The sequence below is a fragment of the Gymnogyps californianus genome, chromosome 20 (genome assembly GCF_018139145.2).
Source record: "Gymnogyps californianus isolate 813 chromosome 20, ASM1813914v2, whole genome shotgun sequence".
Taxonomy (NCBI): domain Eukaryota; kingdom Metazoa; phylum Chordata; class Aves; order Accipitriformes; family Cathartidae; genus Gymnogyps; species Gymnogyps californianus.
In genome coordinates, this window is record NC_059490.1 from 4,240,978 (window position 1) to 4,268,324 (window position 27,347).

The 27,347-nt window shown below is 48.4% G+C and overlaps 1 protein-coding gene across 2 annotated transcripts in view; it reads left to right on the forward strand.

Annotated features, from left to right (window-relative positions):
* Positions 1 to 22,784, forward strand: part of CAMKK1 (calcium/calmodulin dependent protein kinase kinase 1) — a 62,825-nt gene extending 40,041 nt beyond the window's left edge. The window contains exons 9-16 of one of the 2 annotated variants that reach the window (XM_050908847.1): positions 3,091 to 3,290; positions 4,027 to 4,080; positions 5,698 to 5,771; positions 10,256 to 10,343; positions 13,048 to 13,176; positions 14,247 to 14,350; positions 19,319 to 19,366; positions 22,604 to 22,784. In XM_050908847.1, the coding sequence (XP_050764804.1) occupies positions 3,091 to 3,290; positions 4,027 to 4,080; positions 5,698 to 5,771; positions 10,256 to 10,343; positions 13,048 to 13,176; positions 14,247 to 14,350; positions 19,319 to 19,366; positions 22,604 to 22,676 (770 nt within the window). In that variant the 3' untranslated portion in view covers positions 22,677 to 22,784. The remainder of the gene's footprint in view (positions 1 to 3,090; positions 3,291 to 4,026; positions 4,081 to 5,697; positions 5,772 to 10,255; positions 10,344 to 13,047; positions 13,177 to 14,246; positions 14,351 to 19,318; positions 19,367 to 22,603) is intronic. The other variant, XM_050908848.1, reaches the window with a different exon arrangement.
* Positions 22,785 to 27,347: the final 4,563 nt, after the last annotated feature.

Here is a 27,347-nt window from a genome sequence, read left to right on the forward strand (position 1 = left end):
CTGGGCATTTTGAAGCCTGAAGCCTGTTTTGGATAGCTGTGCAGGGGGGACACCCACAGCAGCTGGCAGACTGGGACTTTAAGGATTGTGTTTCTTCAGAGCAGAAAAGGGATTTCAGGTTGCCTTCGTCAGGTTAGCGGCTCCACACCAAATCATTTCTTGGCAGACGTGAGCTCTTGCTCTTACAATTTTTATAGCCATGATGGAGCCTCATTCATTTACACGAGCAGATGCTCAGTGCACAATTCCTGTCCCCCCTCCTTCTCCCTGCATGGCTGTTGCCTCTACACAAGGCAGCTGGATAGGGGAGGGGATTTGCAGGTAGCAGAAATCTTTCGAGCCAGCTGGCACAAGACTTTCATTACTGTCACCCAAACAGCATGGCAAAGCAGCACGGCGTGTGGGTTGGACACTGCTCCCAGCACTGCCGCTCCTGACCTGGCCAGCCACTTCCCCTCTGCACCTATCTCCTTCCCATCCCGGTTTGTTATTATTTAAACTGTGTGCAAGGTTTGCAGAAGCGCCTGGCTGACATTGCATTGCAAAGCCCCGGGACATGTCAGGCTCACTTCTGAAAGCGCAGCCTGGGCTCCTCTGCCCTGCAGGCACTTCTGCTAATTTTCTCTTCTGATCAGTCGAGGTCAGGCTGTCCCTGTCCCTAACGCTCCTGTCAAGCACATGGATGTTCTGGTCTGGGAAACGCAAACGTTCATTGACCCTAGTGTTTGATGGCTTTGATTTTTGCAAAGGATGTGTTTCTTGTTTTTGTTCAACATTCATATTGCTCCTGTGCCTAAGAGCCAGCAGTGCCCAGACCCGCTGGGTACCAGCCTGAGATGGGCACTGAACAAACACAGAGCATCTGGCAAACTGCCCACGTTTTTCCTCTACTTTTATTAGATTGCGCAAAGGCAGGGAATGTGTTTCACAAGATAGTTATTTGATACAGGAATTGGTTTGTGGTTTTGTTTTGGTTTTTTTTACTTTCCTGTACGGAAGAAATAATAAAAAACCTAGAGTACCTGCTTGCCTAGTGGAACTCCCTCAATTTCCATAGATTTAGCTCCAGGAGTGTACTTGTATGGCCCATGTATAATTGTGGCCTGTGGTTTTTTTTTTTTTAGAGGCACTGGGAATCTTAGCCCTGTGGTATCAGGCATGATACCAGACACCTGCCTGCTCATCATCTCCTGAAGGGAAACTTCACTCCCTCCTCACTTTTTTTTGCTCTCCCTATATTACCATAATGAAATGTCAGCTTGCCACCAGCTTTGCTGCGGAGCAGATGTCTCCTCGTAATTACTGTTGTTGCAGGGTTTTCAGTGTTTATCCTGACTGTCTATCCGGGCTGTTACAGCGTTAACTGGCTCACATCACAACGTGGCCACGCAGTTGCTGCACATCTGGAAGAGGATGTAAGCGCTGGTGCTCTCCAGCAAGTTTTTGTTTGCTGGGTCTCCAGATCAGCTGTTTAATGTGCCAAGGACAGCATCCCCTGACAGTGCTTTAAGCTAAGGAGAGGTCCTTGCAGAAAAAGTATCTGCAGGTGTGACTTCCCCTCCCCAGGCACAGCCTGCTGGAAAGCTGCCTTGAAAAGAGCAGAACAGTTACGTGAAGTTTGTTCTTTCTTGGTCCTAAAACACAAGCTGGGATGCTCCATAGGGCAGGCTGCCTTTGTGGCAATGCGTTGACTAGGTTTGTAAAGGAAGACCAGCATTTTCCCCCCACCCAATTGTGTATTTCCTAGGAGATATGAAAAGTGCTCATGGGGAGGTATAAAAACAAGCATGCTCCGTTTGCAAGAAGGAAATGTGAAAATGGTTGTTGGGGCCGGGGGGGAGGGAGGCCGAGGGGTCCTGTTCCCCTGGGAAGGGCAGTAAAGACTTAGAGGATTTCCTCTCCTGTTCAGTAAAGTCTCTTGGGTTTTCTACAGTTCTGCTTTTGGGGTCATTTTGTGTTCTGAAAATTTTTTTGACTTTTAAATTTGTTCTCCCAGTTCCTGAGAAGTCAGCCACTCTCCTACAACTCCCTGCTGCTGCTTCACTCAGTTGTCCAGAAATGGCTTTCTTGCAGCTGCAATATTGCTTCCCAGATAGCTTGTAATGAGTGGGATTTTTCTGTTCTGGGTGTTGTTTTCAGTGCATCTCAGCCTTCAAGCTCTTTGCAAGGGTTTCTTTCATTTTGGATGTACAAGCAATTCAGCTGGTGCCCATAGTTGGCCTCGTGGAGCCAGGACAGAGCTGGAGTCTTTGCCGCAGCCTCGCGGAGCGAAGGGCCGCGTGTAGGAACAGCCTTTGCTCTGAAGAGCTGCGTGGCAGAGGTTTGGCCGTGGCTCTGGGTGCGAGAGTGGTCGGAGTGGCAGGCAGCTGTGTGCGGTGGTGGGGGTTTGGGGTGATGCAAAACAAGTTGAGGTTGTTTCTCTATTTGTGGGCTCCATTGCGAAGCATGGCTAGAGAGAGAGTGCCTTTTCCAGGGTGCTGGCATCAACCAGCTGGTGATCGCTCCATGGTCAGAGGCATCTTCAGAGTTGGAAATACCCACTGATTTCTGAGCTGTTGGCTGGACTTGGCGCTCAGCTGCTAGTTGCCTAAATACCTCCTCTGGGCCTCTTTCATTCTGCCTGTGGTTCTGCCCCTTTTGATTAGCCTTACGGCACTGCAGTTTCAAAGTAAACAAATTTAAAATGAACATCTTTACTTGGATCCCACAAACCTTTAACACAGCAAGTTGCCCAACTCATCAGCTGGTCCGATGAGGCCAAGCAAATCTGCGGCATTTGAGTGGTTTCCTTCTGACAGCTCTGCTCAGCCCCACTGGTTGGGCTGTTTCTGGGTTCACGGCCATTCTTTGCATAATTACTGGTGACAGATGTATTTGAGTGTTGTGCTCCGGTGTACGTCCCAGTGAGGCACCGAAAAGAAATGGCTACAGGAGATGGCACTTCTACTACATTATATTACATATCCAGCAGCAGCTTTGAGTGGGGTGCCTGAACTTGCACCTTTATTTCCATCCTCTTGGAAAGGTTTCCCCTGGGTGTGTTGGCTGCCGTGGCAGACCATGCTCCTGTTTTTGGTTTGTTTGTTTTAGTGCACTACCAGAAGATCATTCACCGGGACATCAAGCCTTCCAACTTGCTCTTAGGAGATGATGGGCATGTCAAAATCGCTGATTTTGGAGTCAGCAATCAATTTGAAGGGAACGATGCCCAGCTTTCCAGCACGGCAGGGACACCAGCCTTCATGGCACCAGAGGCCATTTCAGACACTGGCAAAAGTTTCAGTGGAAAGGTAGGTCTTTTCTCACAGCTGATGTCTCCTGGGACCCCGAGGCATGGCACAAAGGGCAGCACCACACCTGCATCCTTTGTGTGTTGCCCACCCAGAGATTGTGGTGCAAATTAGGGTTGTTATTAAGTAAAACTGAAACTCTAATTCTGTGTTCAGTCCGGGCAAAACTCACATTGGTTGTTCTGTGCAGCGGGCAGACAGACGTTGCTGTGGATCCCTGCCCAGGCAGGAGCCATGTTAGAGCCCTTTCCCTGCCCAAAGGGAAAGGAGGAAACTCCTGATTCCCTTCCAAAATAATCAAGAGGCACAGGGGGCTGCTCGACACCAAGGTCATGTCTTGATCCCCTGAAAGCGAGGGGCACTGTGAAGCGCTGTGATGCAGATGTGGGGATAGGGTCTAGTGTGGGGTTTTTTGCCTGGAAGAAGACTTTTGAGGTTCAGCTCCTCTTTGATGTTCAGCCCTGAATGGTGTCATCTTTTGTAAGAAGAGGCTGCTTGCTGGTCACCGTGCTCCACAGCACGGACAAGGGTAGCAGTGTCTGGCCCAGCACAGTCCTCATTCCCCAGGCATGCTGCAGATGTCTTCAGGAGCCCAACTTCAGAGAGACTCTGCACAATAAAATAGAAAATGTTAAATGCATACAAATAATGTTCTGTGAGTCGGTGGGAAAAGCCAGCTCATTCAGATCATCTCTGTGTTGCATCTCATTTACTGCGTGCGCATGCTTTCTTTCAGGCACTTGATGTATGGGCCATGGGAATTACCCTGTACTGCTTTGTTTACGGGAAGGTAAGCTGGCTTTCAGACGCTGGAGCCCTGCATGGGAGTGTCTGCCTGCCTGGCTTTTGACTCATTCCTTTCCAAATAAAGGCAAATATTAGAAACAAAGACCTACCTTCTGCAAGCTCCTGTTTTCCCAGTCACCCTGTGGATGAGAAGGGGCTGACATTGTGATCTGTGGAAAGGAGGGTTTCTGGAATTGGCCCCTGTACTCACAGCAGTTGTTTGTGCTACAAACTCAGGGCAGCTTCAGTAGCACCGACAACGGTTTGTCAGGGGGTTATCCATATTGCCTGTATTTAGAAACAAGCCAGATAGGCATAGGTTTGATCCCAAGCCACTGCAGCACTTTAGCAATCCAAATTACAGAAAGCTGTGTCTGCCAGAGCTGAGCTGGGCCAGATGGAGACCACTTTAGCAGAGCCAGCTCTTCAGAGCTACCCTCCAAAAACTCCATGTCCTGTCATGACTTTTCCCTCTCCTGTGGCCAGAAGCCCCTCATCCCACCCATGTCTTCCCAGGATGAGCAGTACAGCAGGTACATGCGGTCTGTGTGTGCAGGTATGTTACCTGAACCTCCTGTCCAAGCACGGACCACTGCAGATCCCACCACACAGGCATAAGGCATCCAGCTCAGGGGTAAGAAGTGGCAGAGGCAGAACTATTTCCATTGCTGGTGTGATATCCTGAGCTAAGTCAGGAAGGAAAATATTCTCTGGCCTGTGTCTATAATGATGTGTCATTTGGGCCAAATCCTCAAGTGAAAGGGTAAACCTTGATTTTATATTCTGGTATAATCTCATGGTGATATTACTTCCCTCTGTGGCAAGCACTGGAGGAAATAAAGGGGGAATATAAAGCCAAGCGCAAGGATGCGTTTGTCTGTTCCACGTGACCCCGTACAGTAAATATTGTACATTTTGTACCTATTCTATATTTCATAATTTAATCTGGCCAGGCAGGCTGAGACAGGGCCTGCCAGCAGCCCACAGCCCACTAAAACAAGCGTACCTGCTCCTTCAGTTTTGATGCAGATGTTCCTAGGGCCTGCGAATATGCTGCTCCTGCATCCCCCGCAGTATTCACCACAGCTCAGTTAACCGCCTCCCAGTCCTGCCTACCCTGCTAGGTAGGAAGAGCCAGAATCTAGGTCTAAATAAATCCAGTGTAAAAAGTTGCGCTGGAGAAAAATATGCTTTGAATCCAGATGCCTGAATTTAAAGTGGGAATCTAAGTGTTTTAATAGTAATACCTAGCTCCAAATGCTGCTTGTCATAGAGAGACCTCAAAGCAGTGATACAAGCCAGCTGGTATCAGTTTCTCCATTTTGCAGGTAGAAGTGGAGCAGAGAAAAGGAAAATGAGTAGTTCATGGTAACCTGGTAGGCTGCATGGAGGGTGTTATCCCAATCCAGTTATGTATTCCCTAGATCCCTCTGCTGCTGTTCTGCCTTTTTTTAATAAGGAACAAATCAGTTTATTGTGTGTGGGGAGATTTTATTTATTTCCATCTCTGCGTAGAATCGAGAGAGTGCAAACAGAGAGTATACTTCAGTTATGTGAATGACAAACACCTAAGCGGTGCCAGGATCTCTGACAACTGGAAAACCTTTTGTTTGCTTTACAGTGCCCTTTTATAGATGAATATATTCTGGGTCTTCATAACAGGATCAAGAACAAGCCTGTAGAGTTCCCAGAAGAGTAAGTAAACTTTACTCACCTACTGTAAAATAAAGTTCAGTTTTCAGTGTTATTCACTGTGCAGCATAAATGCCGGTAGGTCACCACGGAGGGACAGACAAGGGCAGGCGAGGTGCTTTGCGTTCTCCTGGGTCCTTCACGTGGGTTTTGTGCAGATGTTGTTGTCGAAGCATTACAGCTGCCTCTGCTGCTCCTGTGTCCACGCTGTGCAGACAGGGACTAAAGGAAATGGCTCTTGAGATCTTTGGAAGCGGAGGGGTTTCAGTATGGGTCTAGGAAGTTCTGCCCCAGCTACTTGACCCTGGAGATGCTGGAGGCATGGCTTGGTTGGGGTTTTGTGTTTCTCCCATGTGGTAGCCACCGGAATGATTCAATGTATTGGTTTTCAAAAGCAATGTGGTTTATAGACCTCTGTCTCAGTCTAAGTAAGCACATACTGCTTCCGTGGACTTACCATGGAGCTGGGGGAAATGTCTGATGGAAGGAGGCTTGTCCTGAGATATACAACCACAGCTTGGTGCATCCCCACTCCTCTGCCTCCTCTAGCACGCTCCAGGAAAATAGAAGTTTGTCTTGTGTGCTGGCAGACTGGGGCTACTTATGAAAAAAACCAGAAATTAATTTACCTATTTGATATTGAGAGGCTGCCCCCCACCCTGCTTTGGTCAGTGAAGGAAACCCATGTTGGCCACCGTCAGAGCTGCGTGGTGGAGACTACTGGGCTGTGCTAGGTGGGATGGCTGGCTGGACAGTCACAGTGCGTCCTCTAACCCACAGAAGTGCACTCAGCGGTGGGGGGGGACAAGCCAAGGCCACTCGCACGCTGTTTGAGCAGTGGGAAGTTCAGCATCGAGGCACTGAGCAATGAGTGTTTGTGGTCTTGTCAGATGAGCCTGGCAGGAGATGATTACACTCGATGTGTGCTCAGTCTCTGCCACCGAGCCACCATGCCTTTCCCTTCATGTATTGGCCACTCCTCGGCATTTCCTCCATCTGCAGGCCTCTGGTGACTTTCTGTTGGTGATTAATTCGTTTCTCCTGTTTGCTATCAGATGAAGTAGCCAAAGCTGGACTCTTTATTTTCCTTCCCAAATCAGCACAGTAGTGAGGCAAAGAATTTTTTACCTTCTTGACCCAACTGCTCGTTCTAATAAAAACGTAGCGATAAAATGACTTGATTTAAAACAAGCATGAAGAAATTAAAACTCTAATGAAAGGCACATCTGGTATTAGAGAGGAAGGGAGGGATGTTGTCAGGCAGCCCGCGATACGTGCGTGTATCCACCATCTATTACATGAATTTTTTGTGAGATGCTCACTAAACTTTGACACCTACAGCGAAGGGCTGAGCCTCTGCCTTGGCAGTCCCAGGCTTCCTTTGGAGTCTGCAGAAAGCAATGGGTACGCAGGCTGTCCTGCTTTAGACATCTGCTTTAGATGGGATGACTCATGCCCCGGGCTCCACGGGCTGTATTAATTACCTCTCCGTTGACTATGAAGCACAGCCACTGCAGATAGCTCGGATGGAGCCATCTCCGCTCAGGCTGGTGGAGCCCCCACCGAGGACTGTGTGGAGCACACCTCCCAAGGACCTGCGGCCACAAGGTCAGGCCACTTGTTAGGCGGCAAACACAGGCCCCAGTCGTGAGTATGGAGCAATTCTGGTAAGCCAGCCCTGTGCTGTTGGTGAGCTTTTACAGCTGACCAGGCTTCAGGCATTAAGAGCACGAAGGCTGGTCATGCCACATTGCCGTGTTCCCACCGGTTGCTCTGTGGTCAGGGCAGGACTTAGTCTTGACAGCACTGCAGCAAAAGAAAAAAAATGGTTTGTGTTTCCCTGGCAGTCTTCTCTCTGCTTGCTTGGGTCCTGGCAAAATGCCCATCCTCTCTCAGCCATCATATATTTGGGTTAGCAGTCAGCTTACAAGTGACTGTTCCCGTCTGTCTCTGCAGTAAGTTTTTAACATTTAATGGGCTAACTGGGTTGTGCTAAGAACCTTTTCTTCATTCAGACATTTCCTTCAGCGATAATTCGGCTGCATTAATTTATTTGTATTTCGCAGTGACCTGCTCTCCCAGTCTAAAAAACGCTGCACCCCTGGTTAGGTGGTTGGAGGAGCAGAGAGTTACTGGGTGTTGATGGCTGTCTAGACTACATCTATCTGTTAGATACAGGCAGTAACAGAGGGACACACAAAGCTGGAATTCACTGGACTGGATCCACCCTGACCTCCCACAGAATTAGCACCTCGCTACAGTTAGGAATATTTTGGTTTCAGTTTATTTCACCATGGCTACGAAAGACACATTCCTGTTTGCAGACAGTCCATGGAAACTCATTGCCTGTTTCCTGACAACCTTTAGGACAGAGATGGAGCTGACTGTACTGGCATCATTGTCCCTTCCCTTAGAGACGCTGGGATAAATATTTATCGCTCTGGAGTTCTCATTCATGTCAGTGAGTCCTTGGCATGACACGAGGTAAATGGGGTTAGCTCACACCCTGATGCTCCTGGCATGACTAAAAAGCAAGCTGGAGAGGTTTCTGTCCAGACATGTATTAAGAGAGCCAGAAGCTCTGTGTAGTCCCTCCTGGTGAAGAGCTGAAGTCCAGGACAATGTTCTCTGACCTGTGGGCACCCTGTAAAATGATCTGTGGTGCTGGCAGCCCTCCCAAATGGGTGCTGAGCTCTGTGATGCTTGGCATTTTCCTGAGAGCTGTTACAGGACTATGACTGTGAGAAATTCCAGATAGCACAGGCTTTTCAGATGAAAAATACCATCGGGTACAGCATGCACCCTGGCAGAATGGAGAGAAGGAAGAACAGAGACAGGGTGATGTGGTCTGTCACCTGGCCATAACCTGCCTGTCATCCTGTTTACAGGGCTTTTCCTTATGACATTAATGCTGTGTTGCGTAGAAATCAGTCTGGTGCCCAGGAACGTTAGGTGATTATATATTCTATTTCTTGTATTTTAAATAAAGCCATTGCCAGTTTGGCACAGACCTGACATTAAGTATTTTAAAAACACCATCTCACTTGCATCTCAGTGTGGTCTTCCTGTAGGAGTCTGTTTATTCTGACCTGCTAAATGCACTGTCACTTCCCATAGCTGTTCCGCTGTGCCTGGAGCTCATCTCAAGAGCAGCACTGTTCTTCCCATTCCCACCTAAATTGTCACCTGCAGTGCAGCCTAGGAAGCGGGAAGCTTCTGAGGACTCATCCTGCCATTCCACTTGTCTGGGCCATATTGCCTGTGTACTGCAGACCCTTGACGCAACTCTGAAAGTGTTCAGACTTTAAACTGAACCCACTTTCTGCCCCTTCCCACTGAACGAGCAGCGTTTCCTTGTGGTTGGTTGTTAAAGATCCCATAACCAAAGTCCACATAAAGTATTCATAAATTATTAAACAGCAGCTCTGTTTTCATCAGACTGTAACATCCCTTACTGTGATGTGATCCTCGTTTAGGTTTATGATAGTTTATTGCTTCCTCTGGTTGTGGGGGGTGCAGAGGAGGTAGGCACAGCACCTGGCCTCATCAGTGTTTTCAGTCTGAAATCCAACCCTGCTGGGGAGTGACATTTTATGCTGCCAAATCCCATCTCCATGCAGAAACGCAGCTCCTCGAAAGTCATTTGTGATACAGACTTTCAACTGCCTAATATGATTCCGTCATACGCTGGCATTTTATTTCAGCAGCACTTTGATCATACAGATCAAGTGTGTTTTAAAGACATTGCCTGCATCATTAGCAACAGAAGTCATTGAAGCCTTTGGACTAGAGGAACAGACTGCAGGACCAAGGGCTCTGTGTGAATAGGGCAGCTTCTGGGTTCAGGCACTCTAGCATTTAGATCTTGGAAATAATGTTAAAAAATTAGATGTATTTCTCTTAATCTCATCTGTTCATTCCCTCTTTGTTACCCCAAAGCTGAGCTATACAGGTAGGAAGCACCAAGTTACTGGCTGCCATCAGTGTTCATGGAAGCAATTTAATTAACACAACCTGCAAGCTTAGCTGGGAACTTGAGTGTCAAACAGGGATGTTTCTTCCAGCATGTGGTTGCTCATGATGCAGGTTCGGCAAATCAAGTTGTGCTCTTCTTGTATCATAGAGCCCAGCTCTGCTCTCAATAACACTTTGTTGTCCAAGAATCTGTCCTCTGAAATTCCCCTATAATGTGCTGCCTTTAAAAATGTCCTTAGATCCATTCACCTGATCCTTTGTCCTGCATTTTGAGAGCGTGCAGCTGTGTTAGTGGGCAGAACAGGATAACCAAACCCCATAGCACTGACCGTGATGCCTGAGAAGGAACGAAGCCAACTAGACCTTCCTTTCTCAAGCTGGGTTTGCAGAGAAAATATCTTCTGAGCAGAGCAGATTATCTACCGAGTAACCGCAGTAAGGACTATGCATGCCTTGAGCACTTACAATTCCCTTGTTAACTGTATACTGCTATTTTTTTTTTTTTTACTCAGAGCACAGATAAGTGAAGAACTGAAGGAACTGATCCTACGCATGCTTGATAAAAATCCAGAAACAAGGATAACAGTCCCTGAAATTAAGGTAAATTGGACGTTGATATTATAGTCTTTTGTCTCAGCTGATTTTGTTGTTCCTTTGGTACCTTCTAATGAGGCAGAGCTGTTCCCAGTGTTTGTTTTGGGAGCTTTCTCTGGCACGCCGCCTCGGAAAGGGAGAGTGCTCATTTTGCAGCATGTAACAGCTCTGTTGCTGCTGCTTGCTTGGGGAATATTGACAAAAGCTTTCTTGTTTACTTACTTAAATTGAAATTACTCAAAAGCTGGCTGATCCTCAGCGAATCCCCGGGAGAATCAACATTGTCATGGGGACTGCTAGCTGCAGAGCCTGTGCTGTCAGTGTTGGACCTACATTACAGGAGCTGGAAGTGTGTTCCTCCTCTGGTGCTTGCATGGTCAACGGCCTCAAGGCAGCACATTTGTTTCTATCAGCATTACTTAAGAGACGCTTATTAATAAAAGAACAAATAGGCCTGGTAGAGCACAATGCTTCAAAGGGTTTGGCTTCATTCTGTTTTTGCATGGGCTTTCTGTCCTCCTGTCACCCCTCACCGAGGCCTCAGACCTGCTAGAGGATCTCAAGATTTCCACAGAGATCCATCAGCATCCTCTGCAGGGCACGCAACTCTTCTTTGCTTTGACTCAGGCCAACACCAGCACATTTGCCACCAAAGCTGACAGTAGGAAGGTTGAACTTCCAAGAAAAAAATGTGACGTCCCTTCCCTCCGTGCCCAGGAGGCCACAGCCAGTGGTGGTGGGAAGTCCTTTGGAGCTGTATTTAAGGGATTTCACTTGGCAGCTCTTGCGGCCACTTCATGTGGAAACGTGCGCCCCATAAGACCCCTTGGGTAGAAGAGCAGAGCTAGGTGCTGGATCTTATCCCTGGCCGTGCACTGAAGATACTTGGTGTGCTTGAGGACTTGCGTTCGATGCTGAAAGAGCATGTGTCTCTAGCAGCAGGCTGGGCTCTGGGCTCGGCCCAGGGCCTTGAATACGGCTTTCCTCATGTTCACAACCGAGGAAACCATCCCATGAGAGGCAGTAGAAAAAGGGTAGCTTTTCTCTGCTGTTCCCCAAGTAAGATGATGGCCAAGCAGCTTCTTGGCAGAGGTGGCTGTAGAGTGACTGCCACCATCACTGAAGGCCCTGGCCAGAGGAATCCAACCTAGAGAGTACAGGAGAGCCCAGCGTGTGCAGCTGATGCAATCCAGACAAGGAGATGACACACTCCCTCTGTATTTGTATTCACAGACAAATCCTAAGGAGCTTCTTCACTCTGAAGTAGGATATAGCAGGCCACATGGCATCAGGGCTCCAGCCTTGGCTTCTTGCATAGTCAGATGTTTCTAAGTGGCTGCTCCAGGCCTCCTCCTTCTCCTCCTCCCAGGGTTCCTTCCCTTTTTGTTTTCCGCTGTTTTCACACTCCCCTCCTCTTTCTCTTTCATGTTCCTTACTTGTAAGATAAAATCCTGACATGGCTGCAAACATTCTTCTACCGACAAGCATTAGCTTGATGCTGCTTCTCATATGTGATCACTTATCGTTGATAAATCTCTGATGTCTACGTTGAAGATAAACATGGCAAAAGCTGGAAGGAGGCAGTAAAATTATATAAGGAGTTTAGGCTGGACAAATATCTTAACTGCTCTGCCCAACTGGGTTTGAAATTGCTGTTCACCATCAAAATAAATCAAGCAAATTGTTTCGTATGAGGAACGTTGAACATATGGCTAGACAGAGTCCTCTCCCTAGCTGAAATGTTTGCAAGCCCTAGGTACACAGTAGGGTTTAGTGCCCTGGTTTCACTTAAGGCTGGAGGCGGTGATGTGCCGTTGAAGAGAGTTATTATAAGCACAATTAATGATCTTTGGAAAATGCAACTTAATTAAGTGCTGTAAAGCAGCTCGTCACTAAGCCCTTGGAGAACATTCTGGACACCTGCATCCAACTCATTGGAATGGCAGTTAGCAGTGAGCATCCATCCTAATTAAACTCCTCGTCCTGGAGGGTGAGGCAGGCATTTCTAGCAGCAGCACTGGAGGATGCTCTCCCTGACAGGCAAAACATCCAGCCTGGGATGTGGGTAGCAGAGACCCTCATCCCGTCCTGCCGTCAGCTCCCTTCCACAGCAGCATGGCAGCGACAGGGAGGGATGGTGGGAAACTGCCTTCTCTCTCCTTTGTGGGTATGTAGAGGTTTACGTGGTGCCCAGGTGGCAAGGTGTGTTATTTCGCTATTTATGTAGGCAGGAGGCCGTTGCAGTAGCATGAGGCCTCAGTACTCAGACCCAAGTACTTCATTTTAAGCACCAAAACCCTTGTTTGTGCAGATGCATAAATGATCTTGATTCTCCCAGGTAGCGAGCGTGTGTAACCCTAAATGAAATGTGTGCATATGAGAGAAAAAGTTGAAAATGCTCTGGATAACTCAGATTTTCAAAGCATTTCAAACTCGATTCAGAGGGTGCCGGGTTCCTCCAAGATGCCGGTCGGCAGCAGTGAGTGTGACAGCACTGGGCATTAGAGGATGCCATCTGGCCAGGCACCAGATTGCAGCGATTTCCAAGGGAGCTGGTTGAAGCGCATTGCTGCAAGTGGAAAATGGAGCGGTACCGACAGCTTGCCCCTGTAACCAGTCCTGTGCCCCCATTTCTCTCTCATCACCAACATCATAGTGCTCTGCTGTAGAAGAGAGACCTACAGCTGTCTCTGTGTTCCTCCCCACGCAGGTGCATCCGTGGCTAACCAAGGGTGGCGAGGAGCCCCTGCCACTGGAGGAAGAGCACTGTACTGTGGTGGAGGTGACGGAGGAGGAGGTGAAGAATTCAGTGAAGACGATTCCGAGTTTGCCAGCTGTGGTATGTATAAACCGCAACCGCATCCTCTGCATGGGTCAAGAGCATGGTACTTTGCTGAAGCTCTCAACTGGTGAAGGAGGTTTGGAGAGGGTACACGTGTGCTCCTGGCATGAAAAGCTTGGCCTTTCACCCCCCGTGTGAACTTTTTGTGTCTCTGAGTACTGCAGCAGCCTGACTCTGCAGGGCCTGACCGTGTGAGCAGTCCTGTTTATATCTCTCTGGCTGCTCTCATAAGAGCTGTAGGGTCACACCCCCAAAGTGTCTGGCACCAGACATCCCAGAACACCAGAAGCATCGTTTTTTTTTTTTTTCCCATTAATCTAGAGGTTGCAAGACACCTCATTTGGATCCTCAAAATGAAGGCTCCAAACCTGAAGGTGACCTGGCCGGAGAAGCAGGGAGAGGACATCTGCCACAGAGTATATAGCTGGCACTTGCGTGCCAGCCGTGGGAGACCACAAGTGGGTGTTGAGGGCTCTCTCGCCAGTTTGCGTATAGCCATGTGGAGGTCTGCTATGGGCAGTTACTACGATGCAGGTGCCTTTGGGGGGTTCCTCATGGGGAGAGAGGTGCTGAGCACAACGAGGACCCTTTTTCACGGCTCTTATGGTGTGATGTTAACATAGACGCTTGCCCCAACAGCCAGCTGGGGAAGTGAAAACCATCCTTTCCCTTTGATAGCAGGACCTTTGCCTTTGAAGCTGCAGGAGCTAGCAGCACGCTGCAGGCAGTAGTGCCTGCCTGGGAGGATGGCCCAGGAGAGCTCTGGTGCCTCCTTCTCATGGGCTTGGACCACCACGAGTGGCAGGCAGTGGTCAGCAGCATCTGCTTCGCCTCTTGCCAGCAATGGTGTGCATCGAGGGGTCTGAGCTCACTGCCCGAGGGAGCGGCATTGTCACTGCCTGGAAGTCAAATAGCTGTTCTGTGGGTTTCTTTAGATCGTGCTCTAGCTGTAATGCTGTTAAATGTCTGTTGAATTATTAAAGCAGCTGTTGTTAGACTCCTTTGAACTAGCTTCAAGGAGTCAGTCAGTCCTGCTGTTCTCACTAGTCTGTTTTTCTTCCTCAAAGATCCTAGTGAAGGCCATGCTAAGAAAACGCTCCTTTGGAAATCCGTTCGAGGTTCAGACGAGGCGGGAGGAGAGGTCCATGTCTGCTCCAGGGAACTTACTGATGTATGTATATACAGCCTTGCCTGGCTCTGCTGCACGTGCAGAGTAAAGGTGTGTGGGGAGGATGAAGGAAGCAGTTTGCAAATATTTTCTGTAGCATTTAAGGACAAAACTCCCTTCTAAATCAAATACTGAAAGTAAAATCTATCTCAAGTCCTCTAGGATTAAAATACAATGCATTAAAGTAGCCTAAAAACTCTTTTTATAGATGCAGTTCTCTCTGTAAGATGGGTTTGGCCTAAACACATGTAAGGTGCTAAACTGGGGTCTGGTTTTTAAACTGTTAGTTCATAATACGCTGTGATCAAAGGTCCATTAGAGATTGATGAACTAAAATAAGTTTAATTAGAGTCTAGTCTAGATAAGTATTGGAGGCTTTAATTCTTCTCTCCTTTTTATGGACAATAGAAAAGGTGCCAGATGCGCAGTTTGCATGTCTTACAAACTCAAAATGAGGTGATGTGGTTTGTCTGGGGCCCAAGTCTGGGCAGAGACACCGTGGAGACACATGGACAAACAGTGGAGAACACTTCGACATTGCTTTTTCATTTGAGAAAACATACAGTATTTTTTCACACTGCCAGTTATGATATAGTGGAACACATTGCAATGAGATATTTTGGAGGCTGGATGTAAATGGCTATATTGGGATTAATAAGGGAATAGACAAATGAATGACTATTAGATTCATCAACAATTTTTAAACACAATGGTCTGGATGTACAGGGGTGGGGGGAGGATTCATCTGTCCTTTGCTTGGTTCTTTCTCCCTCATTTTTGCTACTGATCCCTTTCGGAGCCAGGATTCTGGGCCATCAGTCCAGTAAGTAACAGCTGGACCACTAGCCTGACCTGGGGCAATTATTTTCATGTTCTCACCCTACAGGATCTGTAAGGCTGCGGTTCACAACAAAGCTATGTTGTCCCAAAATGATCCTTTTCCACCCAAAATCCCAGTACCGTGCCTAGCAGACTCCCATGAGGGTGTGCTAAGAGTCTCACTGCACCTTTGACAATGCAGATAGAGGAGTCTCTCTCACGGGTGTGTGGGGATTTAAGGACTCAGCTCAATGAAGGATGATAACGCTTTAGGGCCCAACTGTGTATTGGAGACTTCAGTAAAGGCTTTGCCTTTGAGTCCAGGACCAGTTAGTATTAGACACCAGTTTAACATTTAAACACCCCATACACGAGTGCTGCTGTGGGGACGTATCTGAAGAGCATGGCAGTGACAACTCCTTAGCCAGCTTAGCACAAGGGATTTGTCCTCATTTGTTTCCCTTGGTTCATTGCCTTCCTAATTAGTTATTGCTAATTTGACACGTGTCCCTGCCCATATCTTCACTATCATTCCGGTCACTGCATTGCATTGCTCTGAGATGGGGAAACTTTTGCTAGATTTGAAGAAAAATGTATTGTATGCTTCCCACTGTCCAGGACAGCTAATTCGGAGCAGGGCAGGATTTCTTCTTTTCAAACCCTGGCTGAATTGATATTTCAAGGTGGTCTCTTCTTCCAGTACCCTGAGCCTGTTGCCAAAAGGGACCTGTTCCCTTCCACCTTCATTTGAGATGCTTGAAAGCCCATGCCACTAACTAACCAGCTGGTGGGAGAATTTCTTGACCCTTGACGCTGTGGCTCATTTCAGCCCCACGTTTGCATTCAGGCTCCTTGTACAGGACTAACAGGGTTTTGAAAACTGTGTATCATTTCCGCTGTTGTGCTGCTGTGTCCAGTGCCCTTGGCTTACAAAAACATGTCAGGTCAGGGATGGAGCTGCGGCCGTGCTGGCCTGGCCTCTGCCCAGCAGTGTAAGCGCTTAGAAATGTCTAAAAAGAATCTGAATGGTTTTTGAATGTGCCAGTTCTCCACTGCACTAACCCCTGCGCTTGATTTCTCAGTCTCATGCCATCAGTGCCAATTTTGGGCAGTAACAATTGACTTTATCCTAAATTAATTCATGCACAACTGGAGCTTTGAGAACCCATCTCGAAACCCTTTTGTTTAAAAGAAAGACATTGGCTAAATCTCTGCAACAAATAGTGTTGTATATTAAACGCTACAGCAGGGATGCTTTTTTTAAGGAATATGGATTATTATTTCAAACTTTGAAAAATGCTATACTCGTGAATCTAATGAAAAACACTTCAAATTTAAATAGATTTGTTGAGTCTAATGACATTGATTTTAAGTGAACCGAGTCTAAATGGGAATGTTCATTGTTCGGTGAGTTATCTCTTGATTACAGTGTTATTTCCTCAGGGGCAAACAGAGCTAGACACTAAGCCCATCCAGTTCTTAATTCATAGTGGGTTGTACTCTAGTAAAACCACCCTTAATAGACATATAAAATATAACATCAGTGCAAATGTTATGAGTAGCGCTGTGTTAGTTAAAAGAAGTTTTGAGTGAGTCTGGATGACTATAAATTTCTAGGACCTAGCAGGAACAGATAATATTGTTGTAGCATAAAGGCTCTGCAGAGTTCCTGCATGTCAGGCACCGTTTCCACCCCTGTAGCTGGACAGGGGACCCCAAAAGCGGGACTTGCCAGAAGGGCAGCGCCCGCAGCCATCGCTGCTCTCTGGCCATGCTGCCGCGTGGTTGCCCACAAGGAGCCGAGAGAAAAATGAGCCACAAGTTCCCAAGCTCTCCACCACAGAGCTTCTCCTCCCCAGTGGCAGTGTCTTTAGAGAGAGAGAAAAATCAGCTTTTGTAATATTGCATCTCCTTCTAGTTACAGGTAGAAAATAATTTGTTTTGTTTCTATGTAAGAAAAAAGAAAAGCAATTAGAAAACTCCAGTTTCACAATTTATTTAATTAGACTGCATGTGAAATTGCCAGAGCCCCACTCACTGCTGCTTCAAGCATCTTACATCTGTGCCCATACTGAGAATATATTTTGCAGGAAATCCTCTGACAGCTGAGTGTGCTTTCTGGTATTTGATGCCTAATTGATGGTTCTTAAAATGGATCTGTCCTTTAAGCTCACCCTTTGGGATTTGGAGAGGAGGAAACTAAATCATGTGGTTGAATCTTTTTTTAATTTCTCCCTGCATTACCTATACACAGTGTGCTCTGCTCTGTTCTTGGAAATGCTTCATGCAGAAGCTGCATGTGCAGAAGTCTTTGTGATAGCAGGAGGTCTTTCATGTTTGCCACAGCCTTTGTTCCTTTAGAGGACACCATTAAGACACCAGTGATTTGAAATAGTTCTTAAATTAGTACTGGGAGGAGAGAGGGCTTTTTTTTAGCACTCCTTAGACCTGGAAGAAGCAAATCCTCTCCTGGGTGTTATTTATTGCTTTGTTTAATAGCACTGAAAAGTTAAAAAGGCTGTTAAGAGCTGTTAAAATGGCAGGCACATTCACCAGGTAGAAGGGAACTAAAGTGAAGATGCTGCTGTTTAGCTTAGCAGTTCTTGTTTTGCAATGGCTGCCTCTCCCACGAGAGCACCTCTGCACACCTCGAAGCCGTGTGTGAGTGCTGCCAGCAGTCACTTTACCCTGTGAGCTGCACGGTAGCCGGGTGTCCGGGTAGCACCGGATCCTGCCTTTCGTGCCGGACCTCCCAGAAGATGCAGTGATTCATCGAGCCTTGCAGGTCCTGCAGACCATGGCCAGGTTGAAGCCTGTCATTAACGGTGGCTGCAGAAGCAACTGATTGTTTCTAATTTTTCCAGTTGCAGAGTCTTTTTTTTAAACCCAGCTGTTTAGCGTTCACAGCTAAGTTCTGGGTTTCTGATAGCAGTGTTTGCTACATTTCTTCTGCCTGCTCCAGATTTCTCCTAATTGAGTCAGCACTGGCTTCACCACATTTTATTACTCTCATTTATTGCAACTACTACCTATCAAATTAATTGCTGTGTTTTGACAGACCCAATTTACTTTCCCATTATGGCTGCTATTACTATTGATGTAATGTTGTCAGCTCCTGTATGGGGGATCAGTCTGTATTTAGAAAGCCTACCCTCTTTCCAGCCTTCTAAAAAAGAGAGCAAAAGAGCCATCACTGCCCTTGGGGCCATACTGTCCATGTAGGCTAGGCATGAGGAAGCCGGGGGGAGAGGGAGGTAAAAAAGTGGCTGACTCAGAGGTCTCCCAGCAGAAACAGCTTCTCCCAAAGCAGCCCAGAGGTACCTGCCTCGTGGGGACTTTGTGCTGAGAAGGTCCCAGGGCTCGGTGCCATAGGGCTGCTCAAAAATAGGCTGCAGAGATCCCCCTAGGGCAGCCAGGTTTACAGCGTCATCTTTGACAAGGGAACGGCTGCAGGCTGGGTTTAAATTTGCCAGATGTTTCCACTAAAGATGCTCCCTTGGTCTCTGCTAGTGCTCGGTGTCTGTCTCTCCACTCCCAGGAAGATTTTTGGATAGGTACCACGTAGATGCTGTCAGAACAGAGTCAAACCCAACCAAAAGCCGTATCAATTTTCACTGCAAAGAGAGAACTGCATGTCTCGTGGGAAGAGCCATGCCCCACGGCGCAGGTAGGTATCCTTGTAGTCCGCCTAAGGACCAAGGCACTGACTGTGGCACAGGATTTTCCTCTGGCAAAGACCCACCATCAGCAGGACCCTCCAGTGAGCGGCCCCATGCTCGTGTGGCTCTGCCCACGCTGAGCGCAGCCGCTGCGCTCCCCGTTGCACGTGGTGGTGATGCCACGACCGTGATAGGACACAGAACCCCCAGAGGTGCCAAATTACATGGCCCAGGAAAGCACAGCTGGACCTCAGCAGCATGCTGGAAGCCATCTGGAGCTTTCAGCAGTGGTAGGGGCTGGAGTGGGTTTGTACCAGTGCTACCAGTGCCCGTCCTCATCTGTCCTTCAGGCTGCAAGTAGACGTGACTGATGCTCCATCCTCCATTTCACTCTGCTCGCTAGGCTTGTTACGCACAGAAATACAAGCTCCTTTGCCTGCTGCCATCATCTTCATGATCACTTTCTTCCTTTGTCTTACTGTTTTGCTCTCAGGGACAGACTCCTCTTAAACACATCTGTATATTTGCATCCGTCTTTAAGGTAATTCAGTGTTTGTGTTTCCCCTGGGTGCTGTAGAAACGTGTGTCCTCTCCTCAGCTTGCGTGATTTGTGTGGTAGTGAGAGCATTTGGCTCCATCCTTCCTTCCTGTAGGAGCAATTTTACTGCAGTAATTCTGTGTGTGTGACACTAATGTTTATGTATGCTTTTTTTATTATTATTAGTGGTTCTTTGGCATTTCAGCCGCCTTTGGGGAGGCAGGGGTGAAAAAAGCCGGTTGGGTTTTAGCAGGACCTGCTGCTCAGCCCCATGTTCATGAAGGGAATAGCTACAGAATTTGGGAAAGGCTGACCTGTGTAATTTGGGCTCAGGTTTAATATTTAGTGGTTACACAAAAGAAATAGAGCCGGAGCCAGCTCTGCTCCAGCTGCTCCACCGCTCCCCTACACTTCTGCCTCTGCTGCCGCGCTGGGAGGGCTCTGGGCTGACCGAAATCGGCCGCTCTGTGTGACCACCCACCCCACCTCAGCAAGGACTTCATTAAAACACAGTCATTTGTCCGACCAGTTGCACAGACCCTTCTAGGAAGCGGTCGGTCCAATTAATTCTGTTAAATAACAAAATAACACTCAATGCAAACCGTGACAAACTGCTTACAAACATCTCAGTGTGAAGTTTCAGGATCTAGTGCTTACACAGGACTCAGCCTCCACCCAGGCCTGGGGAGATCCGGGCTGGGCTGAGAGACCAGGAAACAACCACGCGCCTCTCAATATCTATGGGAGCAGCTCCACCGCTCTGGAGACTCTGGCTGGCCTGGTTTACCGCTCCGAGACGAACGGATGAGCTCGAGCCAGGATGCCGCCCGCTCTGAGTGAGGAAGGACTTGCAGAGATTCTCCAAAAATAGGAGAAGGCAGGCGGAGGCGGATGGGGACTGACGTGGCACCGTCGGCGACAGCTGGTGCCACTGCCTGCTGCTACATTTTTCTTCGAGAACTTTCATAGAGAGGAAGGGGACTTCACCAGCCTAGATGAGGGCAGATTATTGGTATTTAATGGGAACTCAGTGGAGGAATTCAGCACTTAGCAAGAGTGTGTGTGTGTATATGCTGGGATTCAGCTCTCTGTAGGTTGTCCCACTCCATCCCTGTCCCGTGCTGCCTGTGTTTCAGGGGAAAGTGCTGTGAGGCTCGTTCCTTGCTGGGCATGAAACACTGTGTAAATACTCAGTGGCTGTGATCTTCCTGCAGCTGCTGTGGCTAACAGCGATGTGGTCTCCTGGATAATTGCACAGGTCAGGCTTTGCTCACCTGTGGTTTAAAAAAATGTAGCAGAAATACAGTCTTATTTCTTAAAAAGAGTTATTTAATGGAGATTCACGTTCAGCAGCAGGCCTCACAGCACAAGCCCCAGCTCCCGTACAGACTGCAGAGCGCTGATGCCTTGATCTATGCCGCCTTACGTGCAACCCAGGTTTAGCTGATATTCGCCGCCGTGCGGGTGTCGTGTCGACCTGTTTTGCATTGCAGCCCTCCCGCCCTGCCGCAAGGTGTTTGGAGAGGCAGAAGCTGCTCGGGGCGGCCGGGGAGCATTGAATGCACCCCGGGCACGGAGCAGGCTCGGCAGGATGTGCCGGGCAGCTGCGGGCAGGGAGCTGTGCTCTGCGGAGCTGCCTGCGCCGTGCTGGAGAAAGGAGCCGCTCCTTCTACGTGGGGTGATAAATCATTTAAAGAGGGTGATGACAGGCACCAAAGACCGGGCTGTTCCTCAGCCTCCCCCACAGGGAAATGGTCCACGCTCTGGGTTCAAGGTCAGGTTTATCACAGGGCTTTGCTGGAGCAGAGGGACAACGGAACGTGATTTTTGATCATTTCTGGTTTCTTCAAAAATTGGTATAGACCTATATGTACTTTCAGTGTCATTCCCAGCCAGACAATAACCCCAGAGCCCCAAACCCACACGCTGTGTGCTCCAGGCACATGGAGCAGCGCTGACTCTCCGCTGCTGAGTTGGCTTGTCCACGCAGACTGATTCTCTGGTGGCGGCCGGGCTAGCGTGAGCGAGGCCGGACACCCTGGGAGACGCAGATGCTTGGGGTAGCATCACCTTCTTTACGCTGTGGCTATCTTCACATCGTCATGATGAAGAAACAGGCGTTTTAGGTGCAATTTATCTGCCTGCCGTAGGTCTCTGCTGTGGGGTGTTGTGGATGGCACCTGGAGGTGTCACGTTTTCTCCCTTCAGTCTAGAGCAGTGACAGCTTTCTCTGGTCAAATCTGAGTCACGGGCTGTCTTATGGATGGCTGGGCTGGGTGGAGGTGTTACTCCTCAAGGATGCCCCGGAGTGCAGTGCTACTGTGCCTGTGGCTGCCAGTGTGGCTGCCAGCACAGCTGAGGCTTGGCCCTGGCTTTGCCAAACTGGCTGGTTCAGCTCAGAGCCTGTAAAAGACGCCCAGCCTGAGCCAGCAAAATGCTCCATCAGCCTAAATGTCTCCGCTCATGCTTCAGAGTGATGCCCTAAGCAGCTCTGAGCCTGCCTCCCCACTGGCAGAGGTAAGGTGTCCCATCCCATCTCTGTCGCATCCCACCGCAGCAAAGCTCAAGAAGAAAGCTACATAAGAAAACATCGGAAATTAGGAGTAGAAAGAAAAGGCTGAAGGTATCATGGTGTACGTACAATGCAAGGAAGTTACCTTGGCTGTGTTTTAAGGTGTTGAGCTGCTTTGGGGACCAGACGAACTCACAGAAACTGAAATCAAATAGCTGTTGCGTAGGGAAAACTGGGTTCTGGTAGAAGCATTGTTTTTACTGCCATTTACAGCAGGGCTTTGGAGAAGCAGTTATGGTATCAAGCCATCACTCTGATCTTTAAAAAAAAAAAAAATCGGATTGAAGAAAAGCAAACCAGAACTCACCAGATACAAACTAGATAATTTGGAAACATTGCTGCTGGTCTGCAAGACTTTCTCCAAGAACCAGATACCTCCTCGTGGTGCTGCAGCCGGGAGAAGGGCATTCAGGGAAGCGCAAAGCTCAGTCTTCGGGGCGCAGAGACCAAGCAAGTGTATAGGCACAAGTTGCATAGCACTGCAGCGCATCAGGCTGGGATATTGCTGAGCTGTTTACATGGTACCAGCACAACAGGCTGGTTCATTGCTATTCCCTCTTAATATTGATGTTGTTGACCTGGGTTGCCTGTTGGAAAAAACATCCCCGGCTTTATTTCTTGCATTGTTGTGTGCCTATAATCTCTTTATTTCTTTGCCATTCATGTAGAAAACAAGGGAGCAGAGAAGGAGGCAGGGACCCGGAGCTGCCCGACGTGTGTGAAGATGAAGCTACGTCCTGAAGCCGCCTGGCTGTCGCAGGCTGGTCGCTCACGTGCTGCTGCTGTTGTACCCATCGTGGTGTTGTCTAGCACACATCTGCCCTCATCACCAAGTCCGGGGCCTGCAAAGCGGGGAAAAAAAAAAAAAAAAAAAAAAAAGAAAAACAAAACCAAACCAGACCAACCCAGAAAACCAGAAAGGAGGAACAGAGCGGCGATAAGGAGAAGAGCGAGTCCTCGGGCAGCGCAGCTGGCAGAGGGCTGGCTCGGCCTCGTGGGCGGCTGCGTTCCTCGTGCGAGGTGTCCGTGCACTCCTCCGTGTGTGCCTTGCTCTCCACTTGTGCTTCACGTGTGGGCTTTGTAGTTGGGTGTCTTGGCCAATGAATGTGGTTTTATTTGTAACGCAGCAAACCAAACATTGTCTTATGGGTCGTTCGCCCCGGAGACTTTTTCCTTGCTTTTTTGCATTCTCTATTTCAAGCATCAGGAAAAAAAAAATTACATTGGAGCCAGGTTTTACATCAGAGGGCAACTGTTTTATTTAATGCACAGGTAAAGCACTTCTGTATATCAGGACACAGTCCTGCTCCTGGTGGAGCTGATGGCAAAATTTCTGTGGATATCAGTTAAATGAGGATGAGATTTTGCTTTTGGAGTGAATGCTGTCACTCTTTATGCCTTTCTCTTTTTTTTTCGTTTTCTTATCCCTCAGTTTTGCACAGTGTAAATCCTGCCAGCATCAATGGCTTTAGTCGGGGCAGTGTCGTAAAACAGAAGAACTACACGATGTTCCCTGTAACATGCAGCGAGCCTTTGAACGTCATAGAGGTCTGGAGCATTGGAGTATGCTGTTACACGGAAAGGCTTAGTGCACCGAGGACATCTGCTCACCAAGTGTGCTCTTCCCAAAGAGCTGGGATTGCACTCCATCACCTGCACCCGGTCCTGTGCACGGACGTTGTTCTCCAAGCTGAAAAGAAGTGGCAGGTTCTGGGTTTATTTTATTTAAGGGTGACTTCCTTTCCTCGCTTATCTCTTAGCTCCTTTAAAATTATGTATGTGATGCTTTTGAACTCTAATTTCCTGATAAATGACCCAAACTGGGAGAGCTCCCGAGGATGGAAGATGTTGGTGGAGGGTTTTTAGACTAAGGAAAGCTACAGAACACAAATGAGATCAAAACTTGATCTTTTGTTTCTTTAAGGCTTTAATTTTTAATTTTATTTTAAGACTGTAATTTTTATGCACGTGCTGATGCTGCTATTTTATCCATAGATTGCTTCTAAACTTGGGATTAGAAGCTTCATCTCTACAGTTGGACAACAGGTGAGAGATTGCATTTAAAAGGGCGAATGCAGCTATTTCGGTGGCTGATGACTATATGGACTGTGTGTATAATCAGGAATTTCACTCTTGCACTCAGAGAGTAAAAACCAGTGACATCAATCTGTCAAAATACATGTCAGTATTTTCCCTTGAGCTTTATGGGGTCTGAACATGCCCCTGGGAAGCCAATGGGGTTGGATTCTTATTTTATAGTACTTAAATAAAGGACACGATTAAATTTGGTTCCTACATAATCATCTTACTGTCTTTTTTTAGGTTAATCCTGAGGACTTGGGAGTTTGTTCCCTAATTTTTTGTGCGAGGGGATATGTGTATGAGGATTGTTGGTAGTGACTGGTGTACTGGTGTTCCCGTTCTGTTTACTACAATTTAGTTTGGTGGTTCCCAACATTTTCACAGCTGGGCTTTGCTGCCGGTGCCTTCTGCTGCCCGTCCCCAGCCTGCCGCTTCCCCTCGCTCACCTTCAGCCACCTCGGTGGGATGCCCAGAAGCAGTCGCCAGCCTGGGCTCTGCCCCACATCTCGCCTGTAAATATTGGCAAATTGGGAAATAATATTGCAGCTAATGTATTTTATTAAGGAGAGCGTTAATTTTTAAAGCAGGCAAAGGCATTAGATCGTGTAAAGGTTACTGCTCTGGGCCTGTGCTCCATCGCTCACGTCCAGATGGTAAATCCTGCCTGCGTTTGTGCATCTGCCGCACCAACTGTGCGCTCAGCATCCTCCGAAGGCCGGTGGTTCTGCTTCGGCCGCGCGCCATGATACATCCCGCGGGTTGGCGCGCTCGAGCGCGTGCTTGGGCCCTGCTGCCTTGTAATGAAGATTTAAGCACCCGGTGAAAGGGAGTGAAAATGGAGACGGGGACTTGGCAAGTGTGAGAACGCGGCGGGGGGGGGGCTCGGCAAATGCGGGAGGAGGGACTGGCCAGGAGGAACCGCTGCCTGCGGAGGGGATGGTCTCTGGATGTAAACTGGTCCGTGCTGGGGACAAAGCGCTGGGGTGCCACCAGGGCCTGCTGCGCACCAGGGGCCGAGCTGAGCAGCCCCGGGGAAATGGTAGGAGCAAGCTGTCTGTCCTCCAGTTTGCAGAATAAATGGGCTCTCTCCAACTGGTGCCCCCGGGGCTGGCCGTGGCAGAGCTCTGCTGCGGCAGGGCTGGGCCGCCAACAGCAGGGAGGAGGCTGCGATGCCCCAGCCTGCGCAGAGGGATGATCCTGGGATGAGGACACATCTCGGGAAGTCACCTTAGCCCTGGGAGAAAAGGGAGTGCCGGTAATCCTTATCCCCATGGCACTTCTGAGGTCTTAGCAATGCTTGGGTGGTGCTCAAAGAGCTCTAAGGCTGCAAACGTGGTGTTATTTATTGTATTTCTAATATGTGGTAAGAATAATTCGGGGATGGAGAGACACTTTGCTCATCCAGCCAGTTGTTGGGGTTATTCTAGTAATGCCCCAGGGGGTGGGAGCTAGCGGGGCAAGGCTGCAGGAAAGCTGCTCTCAGCCTCAATTAATGCAACCAAACAAACGTTCATTTACAAATTAGCTCAATGTCACGTTCCTTTGGTGGTAGCTGGAGCGCCACTTCAGTTTTGGAGAGGAATGGGGGAAATGGGTGGTTTTTATGATTATCCCAAAATCTGCTTGGAACAAATTGCCCTTTTTGCTGAAGGAAATCCTTCTGGAGCTGTTTCCGCAGGTCCAGGGAACAACCAGAATTGTACAGCTGGCCTTGTGCCGTACCTTGTTCTTCCAGCAAATCTGCCAGCCTTGTGGGTTCTTCCTTTATACCTCCAGAAATTATCCGTATTGCGTCCCAGACAGCAGCCTGAAAACTTGCATGAAATGAAAACGGTGGAAGCCGCACTAGCAGCAAGAGACACGTTCAGATTTATTCAAAGGCTCGGTAGGACTCCTGCAAAAATACGCTCTACTTCTCACTTAGCTGAAATGAAGCCCTTGCTTGTTTGTGTGCATGTTAGGGCAGCTCGGAGCAATACTGTTTCTGCTCTGAAGAAAGGAAGAGACTAAAGAGATAGCATTTATTTGAAAATAAACATCTCCGGCAAGCCAGCCCTTTTACCTGTTCAGGAAAGTCATTCTCTTTAGCTGGATGGCTAAATATTTGTCTCGCTTCTCTCTATGAACGAGGGGCTGGGGTTCGGCGTAGCAGGGCTCCTCCGAGCAGCGAGAAGAGCTGGCATAGGCACGCTCTGATGCTTTTGTATACGCTCTGTATTTTTCCCCTCCAAATCCTCGCTTGCCTGTGCTATTCCTGGAGCACTGGTATCCTGTGAGAAGAGATACCGGGATGCTCTGAACTGCGTTAGCTGGGCTCTGTGTCCCGGGGAGGGCTCCTCTTTCCCCTGCCGCATGGTGGAAGGGTTGACTTTGCACTGCCCTGGTTGGCTTTTCCAGCTTGGGGATGGGCCCAGATTGAGAGACCTTGAAGAAAATGTCTCTTTCAGGGAAACTGCACATCTTTTTGATCTGCAGGAGGTAGATTTCTCTCTGTCTTGCTCAATTAATAGCTCTGGGCCTTCAGTCTGGCAGGCAGTGGTAAGTAAAAATCCTGGTTTAGTCTTTCCTGTCTGGTGCGGAAGAATACTGCAGTGAATGTCTTTAACCTTTTGGGCAGGAATACGTCGCTATGAATGTCACATTTGCAAATAAATGAGGTTTTCAGCTCTTTAATGATATATTGCAGCATGTGAACGGATGCATGGATAACCACTCATGGTGTTTGTAACGCTGCGGCCCCCAGCTGTGCCCGTGCAGGGGCTCTGCTTTGGGCGGTGGTTTTCCCAGTGATGCATCCATGAGAAATCGCAGCGTGGGCAGACATGGTGTAGCCGCATGATTTAGCCCTGGAGCAGGAGCAGGTCTATGGAGCGGGTGTGCAGAACAGAGAGGGTATCGGTAGCGAGCCTGTGGTTGGGTGTTTCCAGGTGCCTGTGCTGCTGGGGGCAGAAGGAAGACCTGGAAGTCTTGGCTGCAGCACCGTCTCTCCAGCCTGATCTGTGCAGGAGCCCGTGCTCGCATGAGAAACTAAATCACCTGCAGCAGTAAGCGTGACTGGGCTGTGATTATTCTTTATTTTTTCAGTGCCTTGAGACACAAGAAGCAAGCTGCACAGCTAAAGACTGGGCTTTCTGAAAGATCAAGTGCCACACGTGTCTTTGACGTGTTTTCTTTACCATCATTTCGAGGGTGGCTAAGTCAGGCCTGTCCTTTGCTGGCCATGGTGGCATCAGTCACGTATCTTCTTCGTGTCATGTCTGGGGCTAACATCTCCTGTCCAGATGGTGGTTCACTTTTTGCATCTTGCGGGTTGCAGGTTAGAGAAATCTT